General features: G+C 43.7%; 1 protein-coding gene across 1 annotated transcript in view; it reads right to left on the bottom strand.

The window, feature by feature from the left end:
* jag1b (jagged canonical Notch ligand 1b) overlaps nucleotides 1-22,505 on the bottom strand; it is a 50,464-nt gene extending 27,959 nt beyond the window's left edge. The window contains exons 1-18 of the mRNA XM_042501823.2: nucleotides 22,434-22,505; nucleotides 21,853-22,158; nucleotides 14,045-14,096; nucleotides 11,331-11,588; nucleotides 10,760-10,820; nucleotides 8,401-8,531; nucleotides 8,183-8,302; nucleotides 5,755-5,868; nucleotides 5,555-5,668; nucleotides 5,357-5,470; nucleotides 4,425-4,471; nucleotides 3,775-3,948; nucleotides 3,185-3,335; nucleotides 2,084-2,248; nucleotides 1,150-1,263; nucleotides 897-1,010; nucleotides 610-723; nucleotides 84-200 (exon numbers count right to left, since the gene is read on the bottom strand). Of these exons, the coding sequence (XP_042357757.2) occupies nucleotides 84-200; nucleotides 610-723; nucleotides 897-1,010; nucleotides 1,150-1,263; nucleotides 2,084-2,248; nucleotides 3,185-3,335; nucleotides 3,775-3,948; nucleotides 4,425-4,471; nucleotides 5,357-5,470; nucleotides 5,555-5,668; nucleotides 5,755-5,868; nucleotides 8,183-8,302; nucleotides 8,401-8,531; nucleotides 10,760-10,820; nucleotides 11,331-11,588; nucleotides 14,045-14,096; nucleotides 21,853-22,158; nucleotides 22,434-22,490 (2,323 nt within the window). The 5' untranslated portion in view covers nucleotides 22,491-22,505. The remainder of the gene's footprint in view (nucleotides 1-83; nucleotides 201-609; nucleotides 724-896; nucleotides 1,011-1,149; nucleotides 1,264-2,083; nucleotides 2,249-3,184; nucleotides 3,336-3,774; nucleotides 3,949-4,424; nucleotides 4,472-5,356; nucleotides 5,471-5,554; nucleotides 5,669-5,754; nucleotides 5,869-8,182; nucleotides 8,303-8,400; nucleotides 8,532-10,759; nucleotides 10,821-11,330; nucleotides 11,589-14,044; nucleotides 14,097-21,852; nucleotides 22,159-22,433) is intronic.
* Nucleotides 22,506-24,632: the final 2,127 nt, after the last annotated feature.

The raw sequence follows: 24,632 nt of genomic DNA, 5'->3' as shown, positions 1-24,632 counted from the left end.
GCACTAGGTAGCAGGAGGTATATCATCATTTAATAGCAATAACTGTCCACCCTCATCCCATCCACCATTTAAAGTGCACTTACTCTGGGTGCACGTCGGACCCTCCCAGCCTTCCTTGCAGACACATCGAAATGACTCTCTAGTCACCACACAGGTACCTCCATTCTCGCACGGGTTTGGAAGACAACTTGAGTTTTTGGCTGCAAGAGAGAGAGAGGAAAAAAAGAATGAGTTTCCCCCCCACAACTTTAAAAAGAGGATTATCAGTAAAGATCAGTGCTCGTAAACCTTAAACAGTCACAGGAGACTGCTATTGGTTTGGCTTTTTTTCTGTTGGGTTTCCGTTTTCTCTGAGGGAATCTGCATTCCACGACTTTGAAGTGTATTGTCAGTACAATCAGGGATTTTAAGCGGATATCTGTCAGCGCTCACGGGAGAGGGAGAAATGGGCAAGTAGGGAGATGGGAGGAGAGGGAGCGTTGACAGAGTGAAGGGATAAAAACTGTTTGTGGACCTCGCGGATCCGACAGATCTGATTAAATATCCGAGACAAGACGGAGCTCTCCCACAAAGCAGTCTTCAGTGTGTGTGTGTGTGTGAGAGACTCACCTATGTTACATGTTGTACCCTCCCACCCTGGGGAGCACTTGCACTGGAACGTGTCACCCTCGTCGTGGCAGGTGCCTCCGTTGTTGCATGTGGCTTCATCGCACTGACTTTCGCCTGGAGGGAGCATTTAAAATCTTAGGGGTTGCTTGAGCTGTGCACTCACAAGAGTCTGAATAAACACACACATACAGTATGGAAGATTGGGTAATTACATACAGCCATAAGCACATACCATGAGCCTGCACAGACAGACTACACGGGTGTGGAGACAAAAAAAAAGATCTTACGGGAGTGGCACGTCTTTCCCTTCCAGCCATTCTTGCATTCGCAAAAGAAATCAGTCACCAGGTCTCGACATGTCCCTCCATTATGACAGGGGTTGGTGCTGCAGTCATCTATGTCTGGTGGAGACACAAAAAAGGAGTGGTTTATGGGCGGCATATCAAACACATCATCACAATTTTTAATTTCAAACATGGACTGAACAGTGAGGGAGTTGTGGGTTTATTTTGAGGTCATGGTACAGGCAGTCCTACTCACTGATCTCGCAGTGGTCGCCCTCCCAACCATCGCCGCAGATGCACTGGTACACGCTGACTTTGTCGATGCAGGTGCCTCCATTGCGGCATGGGTTACTCTCGCAGTCGTTGATGTCTGTATTATTTTTTTTAAAGTGGAGACATGGAAAATGTGAAATTGATGTGATGTAATCGGCGGTGTCTTGTATTCTCAGGGTTCCTGCAGCTTGCAGCAAGTCAGATTGAAGGCTTTTAAAGAATTTTTTAATGCCACTCCAAATGAAATTCAAGACCACAAAGAACATGTGCCGACATACATTACTAAGAGTTAGGGACAATTTTGTTCAAAAGTTTTATTTTAACTTAAAAGATGATTTTTGTCTAATAAAGAGGGTAAAACAGAAGTGGGGAAAAGCTGGCGATTTTGTGTTTCTCACTCTGCCTTAATTCCCATCGTGCCAAATTTCAAAAACATTTTGCATAAAATACACCATGCCTTGTATGCATGGCCCTGTATCGGTTACAGCCATGCTACAGAATCTTGGTTAAAAAGCAAATTTTGGTTACATTTACACTTTGCCGTGTCGTCCAGAGCACAGTGACAGCTCGCTAGCAGACTGTGGATCCTCTGCTGTGAGCAACCCAGCAGGAAACAAAAAAATGTGTTGTGAGCTCAGCTATCCTGATCTGCAAGGCGTAAATGCAGGGGGCTTTTGGGAAAATTATTTTTCTGATGTTAGCAATTATTGTGAGATTTTAAAGTTCAATGTTCATAATATTTTAATTTGCGTATCTTATGATTTTAAAAACTTTTTAAACATCAGTTTCATTTTAACATTTTAATACCAATTAAGGCCTTTTTTTTAGGTTTATGAATTCAGTACCTTTTAAGACTTTTTAAGGATCCACAGAAACCCTGATTCTGTATTGTGTATGTGTGCGGAATCTGGTCTTACTCTCATGGCAGTAGGTTCCTCTGAAGCCCTCCTTGCACTCGCAGCTGAACTGGCCCCCGGCTTGGCTCCGGCAGCTGCCGTGAGGTCCACACACATTTGACGAAATGTAGCGCTCTCCTCCCGGTGTACTGTTGGATGCTACGGCCACCGTACAGCTGTCAATCACTGTGGAGAGAAGAGGCAGTTCGAAAATGAAACAACAAACGAAACTTATTTGGACATGCACTTGTTTCAAATTATATAATACGGTTTGTGTCCCTCCATTGATAAGTTGGGATTGCAAATGTATTGCTGATATTCAAATGAGAGCCACCGTCTGCTAGTGTACACTGACAAAGTGAGAGAGCCAACAAGTGACAGGAGAGAGGCAAAGAAAGATCTACATGGTACAGGCCTCTGCAGCTGATATGGCAACAAGCTGGTTAAAAATCCCCTGAGAAAAACAGTATTACAGTGTGAAGAAAATGAATGATAGAAGAAACAGCGATAAGCTGTTATGCTTTCATAAGCAATTCAGAGTGATCTTTCTCACTCTGCACTGAAATCCCTTCCTTTCCCCCTGTCTGATCAGGTTAGGAGAGCGGGGGTGAATTTTCTCCCCTGTAATCACTTAATTCTTGCCAAGAGCAGAGAGAATCTCACCGTCTGGTATCTGACTCCGTGGTTGGTCCACTCACTTAATTACACACACACACATAGAAAAATGTGCGCATTCGTTGAGGGGGAAAAAAGAAGAGGTAGCCCACCAAGTCATTACAGAGAACACACACAGTGCTATCAGCCTTTTGCCAGATTTTCAGGGAACTCAGAGGAGGGGAGAATCATTGGAAAGGCTGTGCTGAGGAGGTGGAAGGGGGCATTCATCAAGGGAGCTACGCTAAAAAAAAAAAAAAAACCTGCTCACCTTCACGCCAAGAAACTTCAGCGCACGAAACTAAAATATAGGTATTGCCCTCCTGGGAAAAATGTGGGCAAAGAGTTCAGGCAAATGGTGAAGACCTGGCCTTATTCAGCATTTTACTACAGCACGCTACGCAGATCACCTTACTGGAAAAAAACAAAGAGTGAAAAGCTTGTGGTTATTGCAGGCAGGAGACGTACCTTTACACGTGGTGGTGCGACAGTGGTCTTTGAGGTGGGAGCAGTTTTTGCCCTCGTAGTCCTCTGGGCAAGCGCAGTAGTAGTCTGTGGCCAGGTTGAAGCAGGGCGCCCCGTTCTGACACGGGTTGGGGGAGCAGTAATCGATATCCAGCTAGGGGCAGAAAGGTATTGAATAGAGAGTGGTGAACCTGATAGCTGACATGGTTTCTGCTACACTGAACAGAGCAAAACCCACAGCATCCTCCCTACAGGCTGTGCCAGGAAACAACACACGCACAGCACTTGGAGGAAGGGGAAAAACAAGGCAGAGACATAGGAGCCGTCCTCTGAGTCTGGGCTTCAGCGCTGAGGAATGTATCCCGCTGTAGCCAGGAGCAGCTTCAACAAAGCACTCCCTTTTAAAAAGGAGGACTGTGGAACAACAGCCATTTAAGAGGGTGGGGCAGGAAAACTTTACAGCGAAGTCAAAGATACAGCAATGATGGCAGAAAGGGGGCAAATGGGGGGAGGCGAGGGATTAAGATGCTAAATGATAGCAGGGAGGATGCATGTGGGCCTAATTGTGTCCATGATAGCGGTGGGAGTCTCACCTGGCAGAGATTTCCGGAAAAGCCAGCCAGACACAGGCACTGGAAGCCATTCACTTCGTCCTGACAGCGCCCGCCGTTCAGGCACGGCGCGCTCGCACACTCGTCGATGTCCCTCTCACAATTCTCCCCGGCGAAGCCAGGGGGGCACGTGCAACGATAGCCGTTCACCAAATCCTGAAAAAGAGAGAGAGGAACCAGGGTCACGCGGCCGCAGATTTGATGAACTGTTTTGACAGGGTGGGGTCCAAACAATAACTGTCAAACCAGAACAGAACGAAGAGCGAGGCTGAGGGGGGGGGGGCAACTTTGGAGGGACATTATCACAGCTCCGCAATTATTTCAACACATTTTCCTGGCACAGGCTCAACACAATAATGTTTATGGTAATTCAATCTAGTGTGGTCGAGGAACTTGTGTGTCCCTCCCTAAGAAGCCCCTCTGAACCCACTCCCCTCAGATTTGATTTCAGGGAGGAATTCCACAACAATTCCACTGTCGGTTTGGAGGGAACAGTTTACAGCAGCTATTTATAAAACCACCGTAAATGTCTCGGGCTTTGACGAAAAAGACACAATAAAACAAACAAACAAGCTGGCAAACAAAGCGACGATGCCTGATAAAGCGAGACTGCTTTTTGACCCGACACTTACCTTGCAAGTTCCTCCGTTCTGGCACTGGTCCTTGCAGTCGTTTATATCTGCACGGGAAAATAAATATGAGGATTAATTTGAACAGCTTGACTGAATAGTCTGTCTTTGAAAACATGTCTGTGCTTTATGTTTCCCATGCTAGGGGCTTTTCAAAACATTGTCGGAGCGAGAGAAAGTTGGATAGCGTGGCTGCAGAATCGGAGGATTGAGCAATCCTGTCTGCTGCCAAGTGAAACTAGGCCTGGGATTGTCACCACAGCCTTGGCCACACACGGGGATAATATAATGATACAGCAGATTCATTTACACTGCAGAAAAAGGTTGCACTTGTCCAACTGTTTGCTTTACGCCTTCACATTACAGCCCTAATTCAGCCGTTAAAACAGGAACAGTGTACAATGTAACTATTGCACCAGATGTAGCAGCAAGCTAACTTTCATCTGTTGTCCCTGGGCATAAAATATGTCACACATTAAAAATAACAATTTAATGTAACATTAATAAATACAAATAACATTATTATGAAAATTATAACACCACACAACATAAATTTAAAGGTGAATTAAATGTGATTTAAAGTGATCTCGATAACATATTAGAATAAAACAGGGTTGGGACTAGATAAGAATTTTGCTTCCTCATGCTCCTCTTCAGACATGAAATGTAAGTTAATGTTTATTATTGAAAATCTGTAATATTTTTTATTTTTTGTTTTTTTTTGTTTTATTTTTCATATGCATAGTTTTTTGTTTTATGTTTGAAATAAAATATATTTAATTCAATCTTCTTTGTCTTTTTACACTGTTATCTATTAAAATATTTTTTCTAGGGGAGGGGGAGCTGAGACTGTAATAAATAAATAAATAAATCGAGGCAGGCGCTAAGAGACAGGTGTCCTGCTCTACAGCTGCAGCTGACAGACTTCAACTCACTGATGTCGCAGTTCTGCCCCGTCCAACCAAGGACGCACTCGCAGAAGTATCCACCAATCAGGTTGCGGCATGAGTTGGCATTGGCACAAGGCTTGCTGTCACACTCGTTGGCATCTAGAGAGGGGGAGAAGGGGTTAGTGGCATTTGCATGTGCAGCTGACATGTGTGATGTGGAGGAAGAGAGGCTGTGTGGTTCACCTATCAGACATGTCTTTCCCGTCCACTGTGAAGGACAGTGACACTTGAAACCGTTGACCTGATCCTGGCAGGTTCCTCCGTGATTGCAGGGGTTTGGAGAGCAGTCGTCAACATCTATGAAGAAGAGTCAAATCTGGTTATTCAACATGATCTTTTCTATGAGGGTACTAACACTGGGTGCAGGTTGAGTGCAATCTTACTGATAGTGCAGGAGGGGCCGCTCCAGCCTGGTGCACACTGACATTCGTAGCCCTGACTGGTTTCTGAGCAGCCTCCTCCGTTGGAGCATGGATTGGACAGACAGGCATGTTCCGCTAGAAAAAGAGAGAATGTTTTTGCTAACAGGTCACACAAACGCCCATGTGAGTCATTTTAAAAAAGGAAAAATCCACTCTTGGACACTCCGTTTGTCAATTTATGACACTTCGTCTGTGATTTTACCCTTTTTGGCCAATTATCTGATATTTGATGCTCTTGTAGCTGCCATGAATGTACTTCACTGTGACAAATTTAGCCGACTGTTCACAGGAAAACAAATCAAATGTAAAAGAAAAAATGCATTTCAGCCTCTGATTTTCATTTCTGGAAAACCAAATTGTTCTGCTGAAAGCTCTGTCAGCAGAACAAACTGAGGCGTCAACTCCCCTCACCCATCACCTACTCCTCTCCTCCTCCCTTGCTCCAAAAGCCCGCTCAAAATCCCCCCATCTCACTCTCATTACCCGCCCGGCAGACCACACCACCAGGAAATCATCTTTCATGCTAAGTTGACCTGACCAACGCACCGTGACTTCCCTCTGACTCCCCGCCATTCTTCTTCTGAGAGGCGGCACAAGATGAGAGACTGGCGGGAGAGGGTGGGGGGGCTCTGCCCTGGAGTTTCTCCTCTCTGGACGAGTTAAGGATGAGTGGGTCCCAAATGAATCAAAAATGAATGATTCACTCTGGGAGTAACTAGGCAGTTGGAGGTGATCAGTGGACAGCTCTTGGTATGCCATGGGGAGGAGGGAGCGGAGAGGATGCGTTGCGGCACCCTGGGGCCTCCGTGCTACAATAGCCTGACGCACCCCTAGTCTGAGGACCTCCTGTTACGGAGGGCACGGTTTCCTGACATCTCTGCAGTTAAGCTGTCAGCACCCCGCAAGGCTCAGATTTAATGAGGAAAAAAACATCATCTCCATGGTAAGTGTTCGCAGCAGCTGAACCTTCGCACCACACCCATCTGTCTCGAGTGCCCGAGGAGTGCAGGGATGAGCGTCGCCCGAAGATCAAACTGGTGGATTGCCTGACTCAGGGGCCACTCACGCTGGAGTGGAAACGAGATTATTGCCGAGTTACCACCTCCTCTGATTACAAACTCAAGCCACCTTTGACCTTTTGTCTGTAGGCTCAGAAAGCCCGGAACAACCCACTTATTATAACTGCAAGCAGGAGTTTGAGACCCCATGAGATTAGTTCCTGTATTTTGAGTTTAGGTTCCAGATGTAGATCGTCTTATAAACAAAAACACAAAAAGACAAATAAAAAAAGGAAAATCCTGGGAGCCTCTATTTTGTTTTGCCATGAATTGATAAAAATATGATTAAGACGGAACAATATCCCCTCCTTCCTCAAAGGTACAGTCGGGAGATTTAGTATTGCACTTCCGCAAAGTTGGGGGGCACTTCTGAGAGACAGATTAAACAAAGAATGGTCAGAATTTAAGCAGCAAAGGAGAAGGTGCTATGATCTTTAGTCCCTCTTAACAGTCGACCTTTAAATTTACCTTCAATAAAGGTTGGTTATTATAATTCCCATGAGGCAACTATATTGCATCTTTCATTAGATCCTCCACACCTGGATAATTACCACATCTTTCAAATCACAACCCCAGTTTATGATGGTAAAAATGATAAATACAAATTCATTCTGGGGTGACCCTAATGTCATCTTCAGGGTTATTTTGAGCCAGGATCGCTGTTCACACCTCTGTGTATCATGCATCTCCAGCTGACTCGTGTTCATATATTGTTACCGCCTATGTCAGTAATGCTAGGAGGTCAAAAGCCCCACACGTTACACATACACGTTATTATTATTCTTATAAGGTCCACACTCTTGCTAGCTGCCCACTAGCATGCTTGCTAGTCATGTTCACGGTTGTGTCGGTTCAGCTCCTGTTAGTAGTTTCCAATGCATTTCCTTCCATAACGATGGATGACTTTGTCCAACATTAGCATTAGCTCACTATCACCACAACGTCCTGCAACGATGACGTAGTCCTTGTTGAGGATGCATCAGGACGCATTCATGTTTACACAACATGGTCAAATACCACCTCGTCCAACTCTGCAAGTGGTTTGAGTGATCAGATCATACTGTGTTTGGTGGTTGTTTACACTTGTATTTTGCACTGTCCACTTGTGATTGAATCACCTGAGACACGTTAATACTGGTTGTAAACAGGTTCTTTCTCAGACTTGAAAAGCACCCAACAAGGCTACAGAAGACAATAAATTGTTTTCACAGGCTGACTAGTTCTCATGATGAGTAAACTTTATCTGTAAATTCAGTAGAATTTACCTTTTGAAGCTTAGCAGAAATAACTGACAGTTAGAAGTTACTGCGCAGGAGATCAAGAACGCTCACCTCTCTCACAGTTGGCACCGGAGTAGCCTTCAGCGCAAGTGCACTGGTACTTGTCAGGCCCTGTGTTGATACATGTCCCTCCGTTCAGGCATGGCTGATGAGTGCCACAGTAGTTCAGATCTAGAAAAGGAGCATTTCACACCGCTTTAGTTTGTTTTGACAAGCAACAAAGGCTGCTCTTGCAGCGTCCTGAACTGAAATCAGAGATGGAAATTAACCTTTGTCGCAAAGGTGGCCGCCCCAGGTGGTGTCACACAGGCACTGCCAGGGCTCTACACAGGTGCCATGTACACAGCCAGGGTGGGGGATGCACTTGTCACAGTACTGGCCCTGCCAGCCATACAGACACCTGCAAGACACACAGAGAGCCATGCCATCAGCCTCAGGAGTGGGACATAAAGTAAAAATCAGCCCAAATACACAAAAACACACACTCATGCCACAGAGACACATGCAATACATTCAAGAAACTCACAAACATCACAGCAAGGTCAGATAATCCTTGTGATATCTAAAAATTCTAATACCTTAATCTGTTTATTCCAAATTCCTTCTCAAGCAATACAGCAATAATCTGAACTTAATGAACTACACATTAGCATTACAGCATGGAGCTGCACAAATGAAACAAACAAAGAGCCAGTATTGTTGCCCGCACAACTGGGCTGCGTCTTTAAAGACCACAAATGAATCTTAAGTAGCGGGGTGTTTATGCAACAGCTTTTAAACAATAGTTGGGGGCAGGCACACAGAGAAGTATTTAGCATTTTACCAAACAGAAAAAACAAAACACTAAATTACAGTTCCAATGGGACCTGCAGCACAGCTAACATTAGCATGCGGCCAGACGCTCCCTTTAACAACACTCTGCCTGTGGCTTGGCAGTAGAGACATCCTTGCAGAGTGGTGTGTTACGCTGTTGCTCGTCCTGGTTCCCATGAGTCAGGAGGAGTCAGGCCTGTGCCCCAAGGCCGAGGAGGGGAATGCAGCTCGCTGACCACTGAAATGTCCAGGTCCATAATTACACTGATAATGCTGCCCTTTTTCTTCCTGGGCTCCGTAATTAAGACAGCAATCCAGCCTGACTGATAAGTCCGCTCTTTAATAGATGGCGAGGTGGCGATATAGTTGCTGCTGTGGGGCCTAGTGACAGGAAACAGTGTCCCTTTGGGGGAGCGGCGCGCTGATTAGCCCCAAGAAACGGACGGACTGTAAAAATAAACGCGGTGGTTAAGTAAACCTCAGTCTGTGATTAAAGAGGCTATTCTTAAAAGTGTGCTAATCCTCTCCATGAGAAGCGGAGCAGGATTCCCCAGCAGGATCCCAAATCATTTACAGTTATTACACAGCCAAATTACTAGGGAATGTGACATTACATTGTGCAGCACTGCTGATGCACATAAAGATTTTAACCCGCGACATGAAAACAGACCCGTTATTCACAATCTCTATGTTGTGGCTGTGCAGTTCATGCTTTCCTAACCATTTTTCTACTTTGGCAATCTTGTCCAACAGGTGGACTGTTTTTACTCTATTAGTAACAATGAAAGCAGCGGGTATCATTAAAAAGACTGAGAGAAATTCCCATGGAGCATCATTAGCTGTGGCACTGCTGACATTAAGTTAGTGACGAGGAGGCTGCTCTAGCCTGCAGCCAGTGTTGCTATGTACTGCTGTTGCTTAACATTTTGCAGCAGGCCCATGATGGGAAAGTGCTCGCTGACGACAACAGTAGCAGAGCTTGCTTGGAGAGTTTGTTGGCAGAGTGCTTATAAACCAAGAGCTTTAAATATAGCCACACCTGTGCAGAGACTAAAGCAATTCCACCTCTTTGTTCTGCCAGTGGCCACACAAGCACTTACAAGAAACCTGATGATGTCAAAAGCATGGGAAAAACAACAAAGCTGCGGCAGAAAATGAACAAACCTGATCGTCCCTGTGCTTGATATACGGCCAAATCAGACAAGTAAGAAAGCAACCGATGCCTGAGCTGTGGGAAGAGTCGGGGCAGTGCAGGGCCTCCTCCAGGATGAGGAGGAGATACAACTGCACACAATGCCCCGGCTCCGATATCCATCTGCGCCTGGGCTTTTCCTCTGGCTGTGTGCATAAACAGCATTAGGAAGCCATTAGCTACACAAACAATACTCTTTAAAGCTCATCCGAATGTTACACGCGATTTGGCTGATAACAATTGCCTCATTAGAGGGAAACACATAGGCTACAACATGGAGTCTTGGCAGTTGAGCCTCTCCCTTTTTCTCAGACTGGCAGCTCTGGGTCCAAAGCTCCACGAGAGATTTACAAGCAGCTCAGCCTGAAGCTCTGCTAAAGCCCTGGTACTGATAGTCTCTTGGCCAGAAAACCCAAGCACATACAGGGAGAGAATCCATGCCATGACAGAACCGGTGCTTGGACACAATCCCTACACATCGGAATGATCCACACCACAGGCTTCTGGCACCGGCCTCCATAATAAGTAAAGGGGCTTGAACAAACCATGTTTGACATTTTACATCGTAAATGTGGTGTAAAACCATTGATAACAGACTAATAAATCGCACAGCGGTCACTTACTTGCATTCACCTGGCTCCTTACATGATCCATGTTCAGTGCTGCAGCCTTGTCGACATATAGCTAGAAGAGGAGGAGGAAAAATAACAAGAATCACTGCCTGGTAACAAGATTCAAACTTAGCTCCATTTTAATTATAGCAGTAAATAATATAATTGCTACCCTCTATGACATTTTAGCCTGCGAGAACAAGCGCTGCTGTCGACAAACAACCGAGCTTGCGCTGCCATATAACATAGTAAAATATTTAATAAGAAATTGACTACTGCCCAGGCGGATTTCCTGGGGATACAAGTTTATTCCTGGTCATATAGGCAATGAAAAGTTTTATTTGAATGGAAAAGAAAGAAGAAAAATTCTCAGAGAGTTCAGAAACAAAGCTGTCCATTCAATTCAACGCAGGCAGCAGACAGTGTATCAGCATGAATCACAGATTACAGCCTGCCTGCTAGCTTTAGGAGACGCATTCACAGTCATAAATACTAATCCGACTGTCTCGAGCTGCCGTCTTGATCAGTGTTTTTCTATTTGAAGTCATCCGTCATAACAAGTTGCCATTTCAGCAGGGCTCACCTGTGTTGCAGTCAGGTCCGGACCAGCCTTCCAGACACGTCTTGTTTCCATTGTAGTCGCATGTGTAATGCCCGAAGAACTCGTCCCTGGGCCGACAGAACTTGTTGCAGCCAAAGCCATAGTAGTGCTCGTCACAGCTGACCCGGATCTGATACTCAAACTGGGCCACAGGGCCGTTGTGGGTCAGCTTCTGCCAATGCGGGCTGGGGTTGATCATGCCAGAATGAGAGGCTTTCTCTATCAACTTCCCATCTGCACCTAAAACATCAGTTTTGACAAGATCAGAATTGATTTCAGAGTTCTTGTTAACCAAATGTTTGTCCTCAACTATGTTCGTCAAATGTTTGAGCCGAGGAGAGAACAGTGGAATGCAACATCTGAACATTGCGCACGTGGGAGTCGCAATGTTCTCCATGATCATACAGTGGGAACCCAAAAATGCCCCAAAAATTCAAACACAAATTGCAGAAGATCTCTCAGATAGCAGATTATATGTAATTAAAGCAAGTATGTGTGCAGGAGAGCAAGAAAAGTACAAGGAGGAAATGCAGAAAAAAAGGAAAACGCTGCCTGTAATGAGCACTCTTAACTGCTTTTTTTCTCACGCTCCCTCTCCAATGCTCCCTGGTTGGTTTCTGATTCTCAGGTTTACAGCTTGGGGATATTACTGGTCTCAGATGCTGCCCTCTGCATCTGCTCAGTCGAGGACAGAACCGCAGCCGCCATAAATTACAGCATGAGGACACCGATGCCACAGTCACTGCTGGGAAGCCTGCCAGTGTGCCATCAGCACTTTTTCCCCAGCTTTTCTCACCAACATTCCTCTACTAACAGCAGCCAAAAAAGTCTTGAGTCAACTGTTTTACACACATTTACAAGTAGCTATCTTTACATCAGATGGGGAGGAAAGGCCCAGCAATGTTGTGATTATGCAATAAAAAAGGAGACTTAAAAACACACAGATCAGGACCCAGAAACAGACTTATTTTCAAACATCAAGAGGTCGTGACTCTGTCAAACAGGCAAGGACTGACCTGGGAGCCAAGGGCTGTAATGAGCTTCACACACAGAACAAACACACTCAAACTGAGCAAACATGCTCCGCCCAGTCTCCAGACACTACGCTGTACACATAACATGCAAGCCCTGCACATTAACACCACTCATTCACTCGCACACGTAGCACTCGCTACTTGATATCTAAATCTTCCACCTGGGAGAGAATGAAAAAGATGTCAAAGCCGTTATTTACTGCGCTCACACGAGCAGAGGTGGCTGACCGCTGGGTGAATCGCTCCTCTGTGTAGTATGATGCAATGCAGTGGGGGATGGCCTGCTGTCATTTATTTGCTGTGCTGTGGTGTGTACAGGGGGGATCTGGGGGGTGGTGTACTGAAATCACATTGCCCAGTAACATTTCGCAGTGGCCTGGAATCCAGATCTCAGCTGTGTGGCATTTCTCTACCGACTGCTGACCTGCAGTGTCAGGAGTAGCACGTCCTTACTACCTGCTGCCTGGCTCAGAGCACAACATAAATCAGACAGGCTTTATAAAGCGTAGAGAGGTCATCCTCGAGCATCAAATTCATTTTATAGACAGAAAATCTACATTTTTAAGCTGAAAAGGGACTACTTTTCTCAAATACTGGATACAAACTCACAGAGAAGTACTCTGGAGAAAGAACCTAAAAATGATGCAAGTGCTTGAAAATTTACACAAGTATAAAATTCAAACTTTTAACTGTGATAAAAATCAGTCTGCATTTAAACATCAGTTAGGATCACAGCATATGAAGCTATCAGAGCTGCGAGCTAGCCTGGTGGAGCTCAGAGGGGCTTAACCAGCATTGACTGTGTACATTCAGGGGGCTTTTCACACCAATGCCCTAATAGCTCTCTAGGGAGCGGCAAATACAGCAGAAAAGACCGAAACCATGTTGACCTCGAGCAGACCTGCATAAACAAGCGTGGGATAAGTCCCTCCCTCAGCTGGAATCACCACGCTGTCGCCAATCTGACCGCCGACCAGCAGGAACCCCAGAATGCTTAACAGCAGAAACCGAACCTGGCAACCAGCATTTCTGTTCAGTGTGTTAATGCTGCGTTCTTCCCACTTTCATGAGAGGAACACACACAGTCTTTCGAGTTAGAGAGTCTTCTGCTGTGAGCTCAGTCTGCAGCCCACCTGTGCCACAGGTAACTTTAACCTGCGGGACAGCATAGCTCAGAGGCCTCGGCCCCCTGCATTGTGACTGCAGGCTGGTCTCAGCGCCGGGCCGGGCAGCCGGATGAACTCTGTGTTTCACGCCTCAGTGACAGTGAGACAGTGTGACCCCGACCCTGGCTGGCAGCACCTACCATCAGTCATCAGCCAAATGAAAACATTTTCATGGGGGGTGGCGTGGCCCCACTCTGTACTCCCCCCCCTCCTCTATCTCGCCACACTTCTTTCTCCCTGTCTGCCCCGTCCCCACTTCTCCTTCGTCTCCCCCTTCGCTTCCGTGTCCTGTTCTCCCGCCTTACAGGCACCTGTCAACACACCGTCTCAACCCAGACACACACGCACACCCGGTGGACCATGTGGAAGAGGGCAGGGGGTTCAGGAAGAATAAACTTCCTTTTCTGACCTTCAACTCCTCCCAGACGTTGCTGTGAGGGAGGAGGGAGCCAGCAAAGGGAGGAGATGGAGATGCCAGACAAGGACAAATACTCACCGCTGGTTTCATTGCTGGAGTCCAAGGCTTCTACTATTAAAGTGTAGGACCTCTGCGGAAGAAAAGACAGACACACAAGCAGTGTTAGCCAAGAGCGGGATCATCAAGCAATCACTGGATCATAAAACAACATTCTAAACATTAACATTCAATGATAAAGTGATTTCATAAAACTTATTGTGAAGCGAACCACAGAACAGTTAACAGTTAGCCTTTTGTTTGTTGGTAACCATGAAAACTAACTGTGCCAGACTCCCACATGTTTCCCCTTTAACAAATATAACAAAGTACATACTTGCACAACAGTACATAAATCACTTACAGCCCTATTAGTCAGGAAGTTAATTTACAGTAAGGTTTGATTAAAAATAAACAAGGGGATGACCACATTTTCCTTCATAAATGTATATACATGGATCCCAGAGCTTAAAGCAGGTTAAATTTAAGAGTTTTAAGACTTTTTTTATTAACTGTGAATGAAATTGATGACCAGTTTTACAAAAATTGAAGGAATAAACATGTACCGACATCCATTACTTTAGGTAAGGGACAATTTTGCCCAAATATGTATTGTAACATAAAAAATACTGTTATGGTCAAGTTGAAAAGTTAGATGATCCAATTTTGTTTCACTGTCATTTGATTGGATGTAATAAATGTATATAATTGTTGTTGATTCTTTTATTCAGATCTGAGTGACAATAATGCATGAGGCATATGATGAAATATTCAGACGTTTGATACCACCATTTATTTTTAGATTTACAATGCAACATGAGAAAAAAATTAGTCATAATATCCTAATTCCAGTCTTTTAGCATTTTTAAGACTTATGAAAGGTTGATTTAAGACATTTTAATACCAATTTAGGGCTTAGTTTTTGATTAATTAATTAAGTGCCTTTTAAGACTTATTAAGGATCTGTAGGAACCCTGATAGCTTGTGTTTTAAGGGTTGAAAAAAAAAATCCACAACTTTCCAGTTTCCCATAACCTCACCAGCCTCGGCAATAAAGTCCCATCTCCCTCTCATTAAGTTGGCTTACAACAGGGCCTCGGACAGAAGCTGCTAACTGTTAACTTATAACAACGGTCCTGTTGATCTGATTAGGAGAGGATAAGCTGGCGGTGCTGCAGAGGTCTCTGCATCCCAACGATTAGGATGACAGACACATGGGCAGTGGTCTGGTCTAGCTGGACGCCCACCCAGCAGGAGGGTGTCTGATGCACCAACAACCAGCCAGATACAGCAGAGCCGCACCAGACTGATGACTAGAATAAAACAAATAGCACATAGAAAAGAATAATTCACCCTGCAATGCCAAAAATATGTCTTCATCTCAGCCACGGTAACCTTGCTCTCTTTGGAAACTGTTCTCCACATATTTATAAAATGTGGTGAGAGGAGTCAGAGAACGCACTCAGTCAGTTTTGTTTTGCAATGTATACTGAATTTTCAATTTTATGCTAAATTATAAACCTCTAGTCCTGCCGTGTGCCATGACTGATGTAAATAAACAACAGCAAAGTGCTTAAGGTTACTGCTTTATAGGCAAAGTCAAGATGGGTAAATAATGAAAAGAAAAGTCTGGACGGCGAGGAAAAAAGGCAGAGACAGACTGAATGAGTACTGCACTCTGGAGGGCTTGTCTTGATTTCAGCACTCCCGAAAAACGCTTTGTCCGATTCGGGGTCGGTAGCGCTCACACCAATATCAGCTTTCACATTCGCTCTGCCCTGTGCCACAGTCATGAGGGAGCGAACAATGTGTCTGCGAGCGCGCATGACAAGAGTCAGAGAGAAAGTATGCGATTGTGAGAAAGTGTAATCCACTTACAGTGCTCGAGCATCCACTAGAAAACACCTACTTGCTACATTCGCACACATGCTTGCCCCTAGCAGCGCTGCGTGGAGACATTTCAGACATTCATGTGTTGCCACTCTGGCCCTTTTTGCTGAGATGACTTCACGGTAAACAAACCTTGCTCAGAGGAAATCCCCTGTTCACTTTCCACAGAAAGAAAAAAGGAGGTATGACTCACTCCTGGACCTTTTGTCATGGCTTTACCTTGATTTGTCAGCCATTCAAATTTCCATCTTTCCAAGAGACATTTGTCTCATCCTGTGCCAACGTTTCACTGCAATCAGGGCAGCTATTATTTCAAATGCAGTGCTCATCAGTGATGAGTCTTTACAGTATATCCTGACTCACAATTCGCTGCAATCACTTGTCACAGACCACAAGTGAGTGAGTCAGTGGAAATGTGATATCTACTCACCTACTACTATGACCCCACCTACAGCCAGTTACATTAACACCAAGAACAAGAGTCCTCTGGCCTTGATGTGCAAAACTTTGTTGCAAAAGCACTGCAGCATTAATTAGTTGTGGGAATTACCACAGGTCCCACAACATGATGCTATCAAGATACTTAAGTCATGATACAATATTATTGCAACTTCAAATGTGTTAAAATTGCAAATATCTTATCTTTTTCCAACTTAAAATTATATCACAAAAAGAAAACTTTGTCTGCATCTTTTTTGACTAATAAATCTTTCAGTCTGTTCATCTCACTTCACATTTATGGCAGCAAAAGGTATCTAGTGAACTGAAAAACAATGCTAAAGCTTAATTTGTATTAGTGATATTAATATTTCTATAATAAAAAAAAACTACTTTGTCATATTAATAAGCTTTATTCTAAAAAAAAAATCGAGGTATTGATAAAATACATGGACAAAACTATTGCAATATCATGCTATATGCATTTTTTCCCACACCCCAAGCCCCCAAGCGTTAATTAGCCAATAGAGGTTAACAAGGGAGTCATTTTTCCAGTCTGAGAAACTGCACTTGAATGCATCATTCCAGTATCTACTCTCCCACCTGCATGTAAGCATAGACTTTTGAAACAATTTTGTGTTGAGGAAAACCTCAATCTGAGAGAGCCACCCAAAGCAAATCCCATAAATATGACAGTGCACTGAGCATAGTGAGCTCTTCTTAAAAACAGGAACTTAAATGCAACAATAACGACACTCATGAACTAAAATACACCATCCTTCTCTCACAATTTTAATATTAGTCATCATTGCGACATTAAATTGACGTGGTTGTGGCTAAAATGAGAAGTGGGAGAAGACGTAAGAAGTGGCATTAGTCTTTTTATTCTACTACAGTTAAGTCTCCTCTTCTGTGACCCTACAGTGACCTCTCAAACAATCTAGGCATTTTTGAAAAGCACATTATCAGTTTACAGGCAGTTACACTCGGAGCAGCAATGGATCCCTGCCAAGTGAAAATGTCAACAAGCCTGGTTCACCTGCTTCACAACAAAACTTCACACAGTGTCGGGGGGGTGCATTAAAATCTCTGTTTGGCGGACTGTTCTAAAGAGGCATAAAGTTTAATGGCTTTTTCTGATTCCTTAAAAAGCAGGTCTGTTACAACATGACAACACATCCATATGCCTCAACATGGAAGCTACTGCAGCATCAGCACAGAATGATTACGTAAACGTCGATCACATAAACATGATTAATGTGCGCATCATAAAAACGTACACCAAACTTTAGATAGTGGCTTTAGATAACGTCTACCATTCACCGTCTTTGAAATTTGCTCCCCGTGTCAACTTAAACTACAGCTGAACGTCCACAGGCAGTTTGTATTTTCCAACAATAATTTCAAAGTGATTTGATTTAACAAGTAGCCCTCGCCATTATTGGGATGTTTACTTCCAGACCAAATAACTGCTTCCAGAAAGTGAGATACTGCCTGACTCCTCATTCACTAACACTCCATAACTCCCCAGCAGTTATCAGCTTGGAACTGTCTGCCACTGCCAGGTTCACTTTTCCCAGGCTCCCAGCTGACTCACAACTTCTCTTTGAACTGCAAGGCACACACTCCCTTACTTACATACACACACACACACACACACACACACACACACACACACACACACAGTGCAATAAGTGTGGCCATATGTCTTCTTATCTTTCCCGGCCAAGCAAACACTGTCCAACAGACAAGTAACATAAGCGATAAAGATCATTCCAGTTCGAATCACAATGACTTGCCAAAGAACACTACTGGATCCTCTCAGTAGGGGAATTTTCCTAATACACTCTCTCTCTCTCACACACACACACACACACACACACACACACACACACACAGGCCTCTCATCCTGCAGTACAACTGAAAACAGAGCCAACTGATGTACCATTACAAGGTAAAAAAAGAGATATATCTCACAGAATAACAGGCAAAAGCCAAAGGTCTAAATAAAGGCAAGGCGCAACAGATTAGACGAGTCTAGGCCTTCACTCAGCACACAGGAAATGTAAACAGTCCAGTCAAAGGGATGTTGACCTTCTGTATCAGTTTTCCTGAGTCAATCACTTCAATGGTATCAAACTGAGATCTAACCAATGATTGCGACTGCTCAATAACACACCCCTGTTTGCCATAAAAACCCAGGCCCAGTCATGAAACTCACCTTTAATGCTTCTGACTGCACTGAAAGACGGGGAGAGAAGGAAGGAATGCATTGTTTGCCAAGAGATTTTCGTCAACAAGAGTTGGCGAAAGAGTGTACAATCAATAGCTTATTAAATAACCTGTAGCTGTACGTCAGCCCCGGGACATGACAGAACCTCTCCCCTACCAAAGAATCTCAACATTTGCCAACAAAAGCAACTGACACGGCGAACTGATTTTGGATTTCTCACAAGGCAAACAAGATCAAAACGTGAACCCCAGGACCAGAGAGTCATATCAAACACTTAACTAAACAAGCAGCCAGTCATCTGTCTTTTTGCAAGGGTCACTAACCATTAAAGGAAACAAATACATGCATTTTCTGTGCGTGCTTCCAAACAGTTTGAAAAAGCTCCAATAAGCAGCGACGCTTCAGAAGCCATTATGTAACATCACACCGACACCACACCGCGAGAAAAAGTCCCCGTTAAACTCGAAGACAGGGTGAGGTAGGGAGGGAAAAAAAGAAAGAACACGTTTCTTTTCCCTCTTTCACTTGAGTAATTTGCACTTAACTGCCACATCAGTGCCGACTATATAAAACAAACATGTCATTACCCCCCACAGCTGCCGGCAGCGCTTACCCTCAAGGCTGAGCTGACTATTGTTCTGTGACTCACCTGATGCCAGTTCTCAGACTGCTCCAACTTGTCAACAAATCAATCACAGCGATGCCTACATGTCTGAGAGAACAATACAGCATCGTGTTTAAAGATGGAGGAAAATTATTTCATTAAACGGGGCATAATTATCAGATTTGAGCAGAATTAGAGGTGCCAGATAAACTAGGGCTTAGGATATAATTAAGTCGAGAAAGAAACTTGGTGGGAAGCAAGCACTTAAGTGTGTATAGAAGCTCAATCTAACCTCTAATCCAATTAAAAGTCTTCTTTATCCCTGTAAAGGTGCAACATGGGCTAAATATGCTGAGGTGGCCACAGAGGCAAGGTCACAGTTAGCCCGAGAGCCAACTTCATCACTGCTGAGTCTACTACAACTGCTTCCTGTTGCTTGCCCTGCACTGGCATTACAGCTGCACTGACTCTATTATGCTCTGTAATCCTCACTGTAGTCACTGAGGGCACACCATTGTCCCTGCTTGATACACTGTGAGGGCCCTCATGTCTCTGTGGAATAAAAGCTCCAAAGCAGACATTGGTGCATCCACACAGGGATCTAAAACAACGATGCGCTGATGTTAAAGATGTCCGGCCAGCGGCGCTATGATGGGACGCCTCACTCTCGCCCTACCTGATCGAAGCACATGTGTGTAGCCTCATTAAGTGCAGCAGTTACTGTGGGTGGCAAGGTTAAAGCGATGAAATGCCTGGGGTCCAACCGAGCGTGACTTAAACAAAGCCCTTGGCCTGGACAAGAGGCCAACTTCATGCAGCTCACAAGAGAGGATGAAGGGAGGGGGGCTTCATGAACTCGGAGTACCCAACAACCCAATTGCACCATACTGCCATCTGTCCACAACAGCCAATCAACTGATGAAAAGGACAAAGAGTGATATCATACCTAACCTGACGATTGTTAATGTGCACTGAAGTAAAGCACTTGAAGTGAAGGATGAGAGAATGTAACGAGCGGCTCTGTTCTTTCCATAATCACAGCCTGGCTGCTCAAAACCGATGTTTTCAACAAATAAAGTAGTTATTAATCATCTAAATGTTAAATTTCTTTAATAATACACACAATGCATCATTTTCTGCAAGTTTTGCAAGCAGTATAACTCCCTACTTTTGGTCTTTCCATGGATCTCTAGTCGTTAACGCCAAGAACATCCACCATGAGATCTAGGACATGTAGGACATTTAATGCACGCTTTATTAATATGTCCGAAAACAAACGAGTAAAGCAGGCAATTCTCAAACTTGAAATGGCACCATGTTTCATTTCAATGTCAACAAGTGCTGTTTTCAAGCAGGAATGATTTCAAACCAGTAAGATGAAACTAATCCGGCTCAGAGTGTTCATGCCAACTTAGTGCTGCCATGGTGTGAACATAAACAGAAACCTTTGTCTTTAAAAAAACAAAAAAAAAAAAAAAAGGTGTGAGGCGCCAGTGTCTAAGTGGAAGGCAAATAAAAAATACAGACCATATCAAATTGCATGCTACCCTGCTGAGAACATTGTTTTACTGGCTATCAGATCATAGGGAAAACATAAATCTAAATGATCACTCCTGCCCCACAGCTAACACACATAAAAATGTACAAGTTCGACAGAAATCACACATGATCTTCCAGTTCTTTCACATATCCTAGCCGTTTGAGGCCATTGCTGCTCGAAATTACAACAAGAACTTCCATCAAGATTGTTGGTAAAAATAGCCTTGATGTAATTGGACACACACATACCAGTGGACTGTGCCTTTCACCCATCAGGCACAGTGGAGGAGTTTGCAGGCCAAGCTGTGGGGCCAGTCAGTCTGTGTGCACAGTCCTGCTTTTTTTTTTTCTTCACTACATCGAAAATGTGCTCCAAGCATGGCAAATCATATCTCTCACAGAGCTACAACTCTCCCACAGGCCTGTCAGGCCCATTTATTTACTCTATGAAGAAGAGCTGACATTTGAGGAAACCAGAAAGTGGGTTTTCACCCTGGAGTTTCTGTACTGTGCAACATGAGCAGCTGCCAGAGAGGCAGAGGAGGAGGAGGAGGAGGAGGAGGAAATCTGGGAGAATGCAGCTCTCCAGAGTTTTTATCTTAACTTTTTATTTGTTAAATCAAGCCAGACAAGGGGAAACTATTTATGAGAAACAAGACTGCACTGAAAAAAGTAGCATACAACCAACTTATGATGGAGAGAATAAACTAAAAAAAGGGACCTTTCTCAGGAAATATATGATTTTTATTCCTTTTTTGAGTGCCTAATGGTCTTTAATCGTAAGTCACAATTTACCCACATTTTTTTTTTTGATTTTCCACTGCATTCTTAACATTTAAGTTTTACGATGAGCTAAAATGCAAAGCAGTTTTAACACCATAACGCTGTTTATTAACAACAGACAGATCTAACGGAGAAAAATACCCGCACCTGGTTAATTTGCGCAGATAATAAGGAGACCAAGAGGTCCCTCCTCAAAAGGATAATTCATAGAACCACCAAAAAGATCCACTTTTCAGGGTGTGGGACTGACAAACGGACAGTAATTGCACATAACTGCCCTGCCAAACAACATTTTCTCTTTTTTTCTTGTTTTGAGAAGCGCGTCAGGAAACGCAGAGAGTTTTCTTAAGGTCTCCAACTCACCGGCCAGGCAAAGCTGAAGGGCAAAACTATCCTGGATTTGTCATTCCTGACAGAGCTCTTGAAAGAAAATGTATTCCCTCCGAGGACAGGCGTAGATCCAAATCCGAAGCTGCAGGGCCCCGCAGCAGAAACTCTCGACTGGTATTCCTTCAGGCAAACTTTGAAAAACGTATCGCAGCCGTCCCGCGTGCATTTTCTATCCGCCGTGTTCCGCGTGCCGTCACAACACATGCCGTTCAGCAGCTCTCCGTTAACATTGTGCATCGATAAGATTTGCAACTCGAATTGTCCCGTTCCCTCTGACACCTGTTGAGGACACGAGAGTGAATGCAATGGAAAACTTTGACCTCGTTTTATTAAATATGAAAAAAAAAGGGAAAAAAAGAAACAAAAAGTTATAATACTTAAAGGACTATTCTGCCGTTGACATAATTCGCACTTGCAGAAAGCTTTAACTGCACACAATTTTGCATGAGGCAACGTAAATATTAGCATAACCGCGCACAAAAAAGGCGACACACACATGCAAACAAAGTACATCCACACAGCTGAAGTGAGGAACCCAAAGTAATCCACATTACCTTGGCCAGAAAGCAGAGGAAAAAGGCAGCAACGACTGAGCCCCGTCTCAAAATCATGCCTCCGGACTGCTGTTGCCACTCGCTTGTACTAGTCGTCTGGCCGACACACGGCACCAGAGCTCTCCTCTGGTTTAAACATGCACGAGTGGGAAACAACACTTTGATCAGCGGAGCACAGGTATAAGACCTCTCCCTAGTATGTCCAGCAACCTCTCCGAGCTCGTCTTCGTTATCCGACAGTTTCCACTTTGTTGTTGAAGAAAGTTTACACAGTGGCCATGCGGCAGCCGAGCCCACTGCTGACTGACTGACTGACTGCTGGCCCGAGCCGGAGCAGGCTGCACAAGTTCAACAGAGAGGGAGTGTCTGCGGAGCCCGGAGCCTCAATATTCATGAGCATTCATGAGCACTGAGCCCACCTCCCTCGCAACATAATCATACACTCAAAGATTGCCTGTGTTTGGCAGTGATTTGGTGGAAAATGAAATTGGAAATAAACTATGACCTACAGTCATATTGATAATCATAAGTCATCGAAACCCGCAAACCGAAACATAAATGAATTAGAGTTTCAGAAAAGCATCAATTTACCTTTAAGAGACCTTATCTTCCTACATGCTGCATTAGTTGCATACTACACTCACCACAATTCATACTATTATTTTACCTCATAAAGATTTATGTCAGCTTAAAAAGGTGGGTAGACCGAGTTTAGCGGGTTTTACTCTCCTCTGCATTTGTGCTATTAGGTAACATGTAAATTATTTGCACTGCAAAATGAGCGTGCATCAAGGCCAGCGGCTGAGTCAAGGGTATTTTGTTAAATGTATGGCATGTTGAGTATCTTTCCTAATGCAAGGCAAGCCCTCGATTAAAATAAAAAATTCCACAATAGAACAATGCTCAATATCTGCACATTTTGAGCATTTTTCTGTTTCAAAAATAATTTTGATCTTGGGGGATTTAGAAAGTAGAATAAGTATGCCATTATTATACTACTTTAATACCACACTGTGGAAATTCTCTACTACTACTACTACTACTACTATTAAATACTCTGCTAAGTAAAAATCTTCAAATGAAAGTTATACTGCAGTAAAAGCATGTGTAATCAGGAATATGTACTTACAGTATTAAAAACACTCAAAATTATTTGAAAATCAGAAATCACTCAAATGTTTAGCAGTAGATGGCAATTAATTCTCTGTGAATTAACTGACTGATTAGTCATTTAATCATTTCAGCTATAATTGTATAAACTGTTTGGTAATTTAATGTATAATAAAATGGATTAAATAACTTTTCTTTTGGTTTTTCTTTATACAGAAATTCTTAACTTGTAAAGTATGATAAATGTGGTTAGGTAAAAAGGATTTCCCCTAGAAATGTAGTGGAGTGGTGTAAAGCATGTGCAGCATGTAGTTTAAAGTGGCATGAAGAGAAAATACTTAAGTCCCTCACATTTGTGGATTAGTCAAGTACTTGAGTAAATGTACTTGGTTTTAAAGACATGTTTTCTTTAAAAATGTCAGAATCACACCGCTTATCACAGCCAGAATCTGTGAAATATGGTTATTTATTGTGACGAGGTGGTCATGCATTTTCCTCCTGACACTAAGAGAGGCTCAAGGAAAACTATTTCCAGTATCTCTCTCTCTCTCTATATATATATATATATATATAAACTTACACCACAGTCACCCCCTACTGTAATAAATAAAGCACAGTCCCTGACATAGTGTTATCAGGAATGCACACAACAGTGCCCCAGAGTGGCAGACCTGCAGTTTTATGCCTGCCTGAGGAATGTCACACATTTTAAATGAGTGTTTCAAACAATCAACCTGTAGTTTATGGCCAAACATAACGTCAGCATGGATATTAGCCTGAATGAACACCCTGCTGATGAGATTTATGGCTCAAACTGAGGGCAATAAGCTGACAGGCTGCTGAAAGATATTATTTCCCGGGTATCCTTTTGGTGTCGAAGGGCAGTTGTGGCCGGGTGTACCTCTGCAAGAAGGTAATATGTGAACTGGATCAGTGAATACACACACATAGCCACACACACAAACATTCATATGAGAGGATGGGAACCCCCTCTGCCCCTGTGGTTAGTGATTTGTGTGGACCAATTACACAGGTCATATAATGGGTCACAATCAAGGAAACACACTTGGGAACGTTGCAGAGAGAGGA

This window comes from Plectropomus leopardus, chromosome 13, assembly GCF_026936395.1.
Source record: "Plectropomus leopardus strain MGB_pleo_1.0 chromosome 13, ASM2693639v1, whole genome shotgun sequence".
Taxonomy (NCBI): Eukaryota; Metazoa; Chordata; class Actinopteri; order Perciformes; family Serranidae; genus Plectropomus; species Plectropomus leopardus.
Note: the sequence above shows the minus strand (reverse complement) of the source record. Positions and strands in the feature narration are given on the sequence as shown.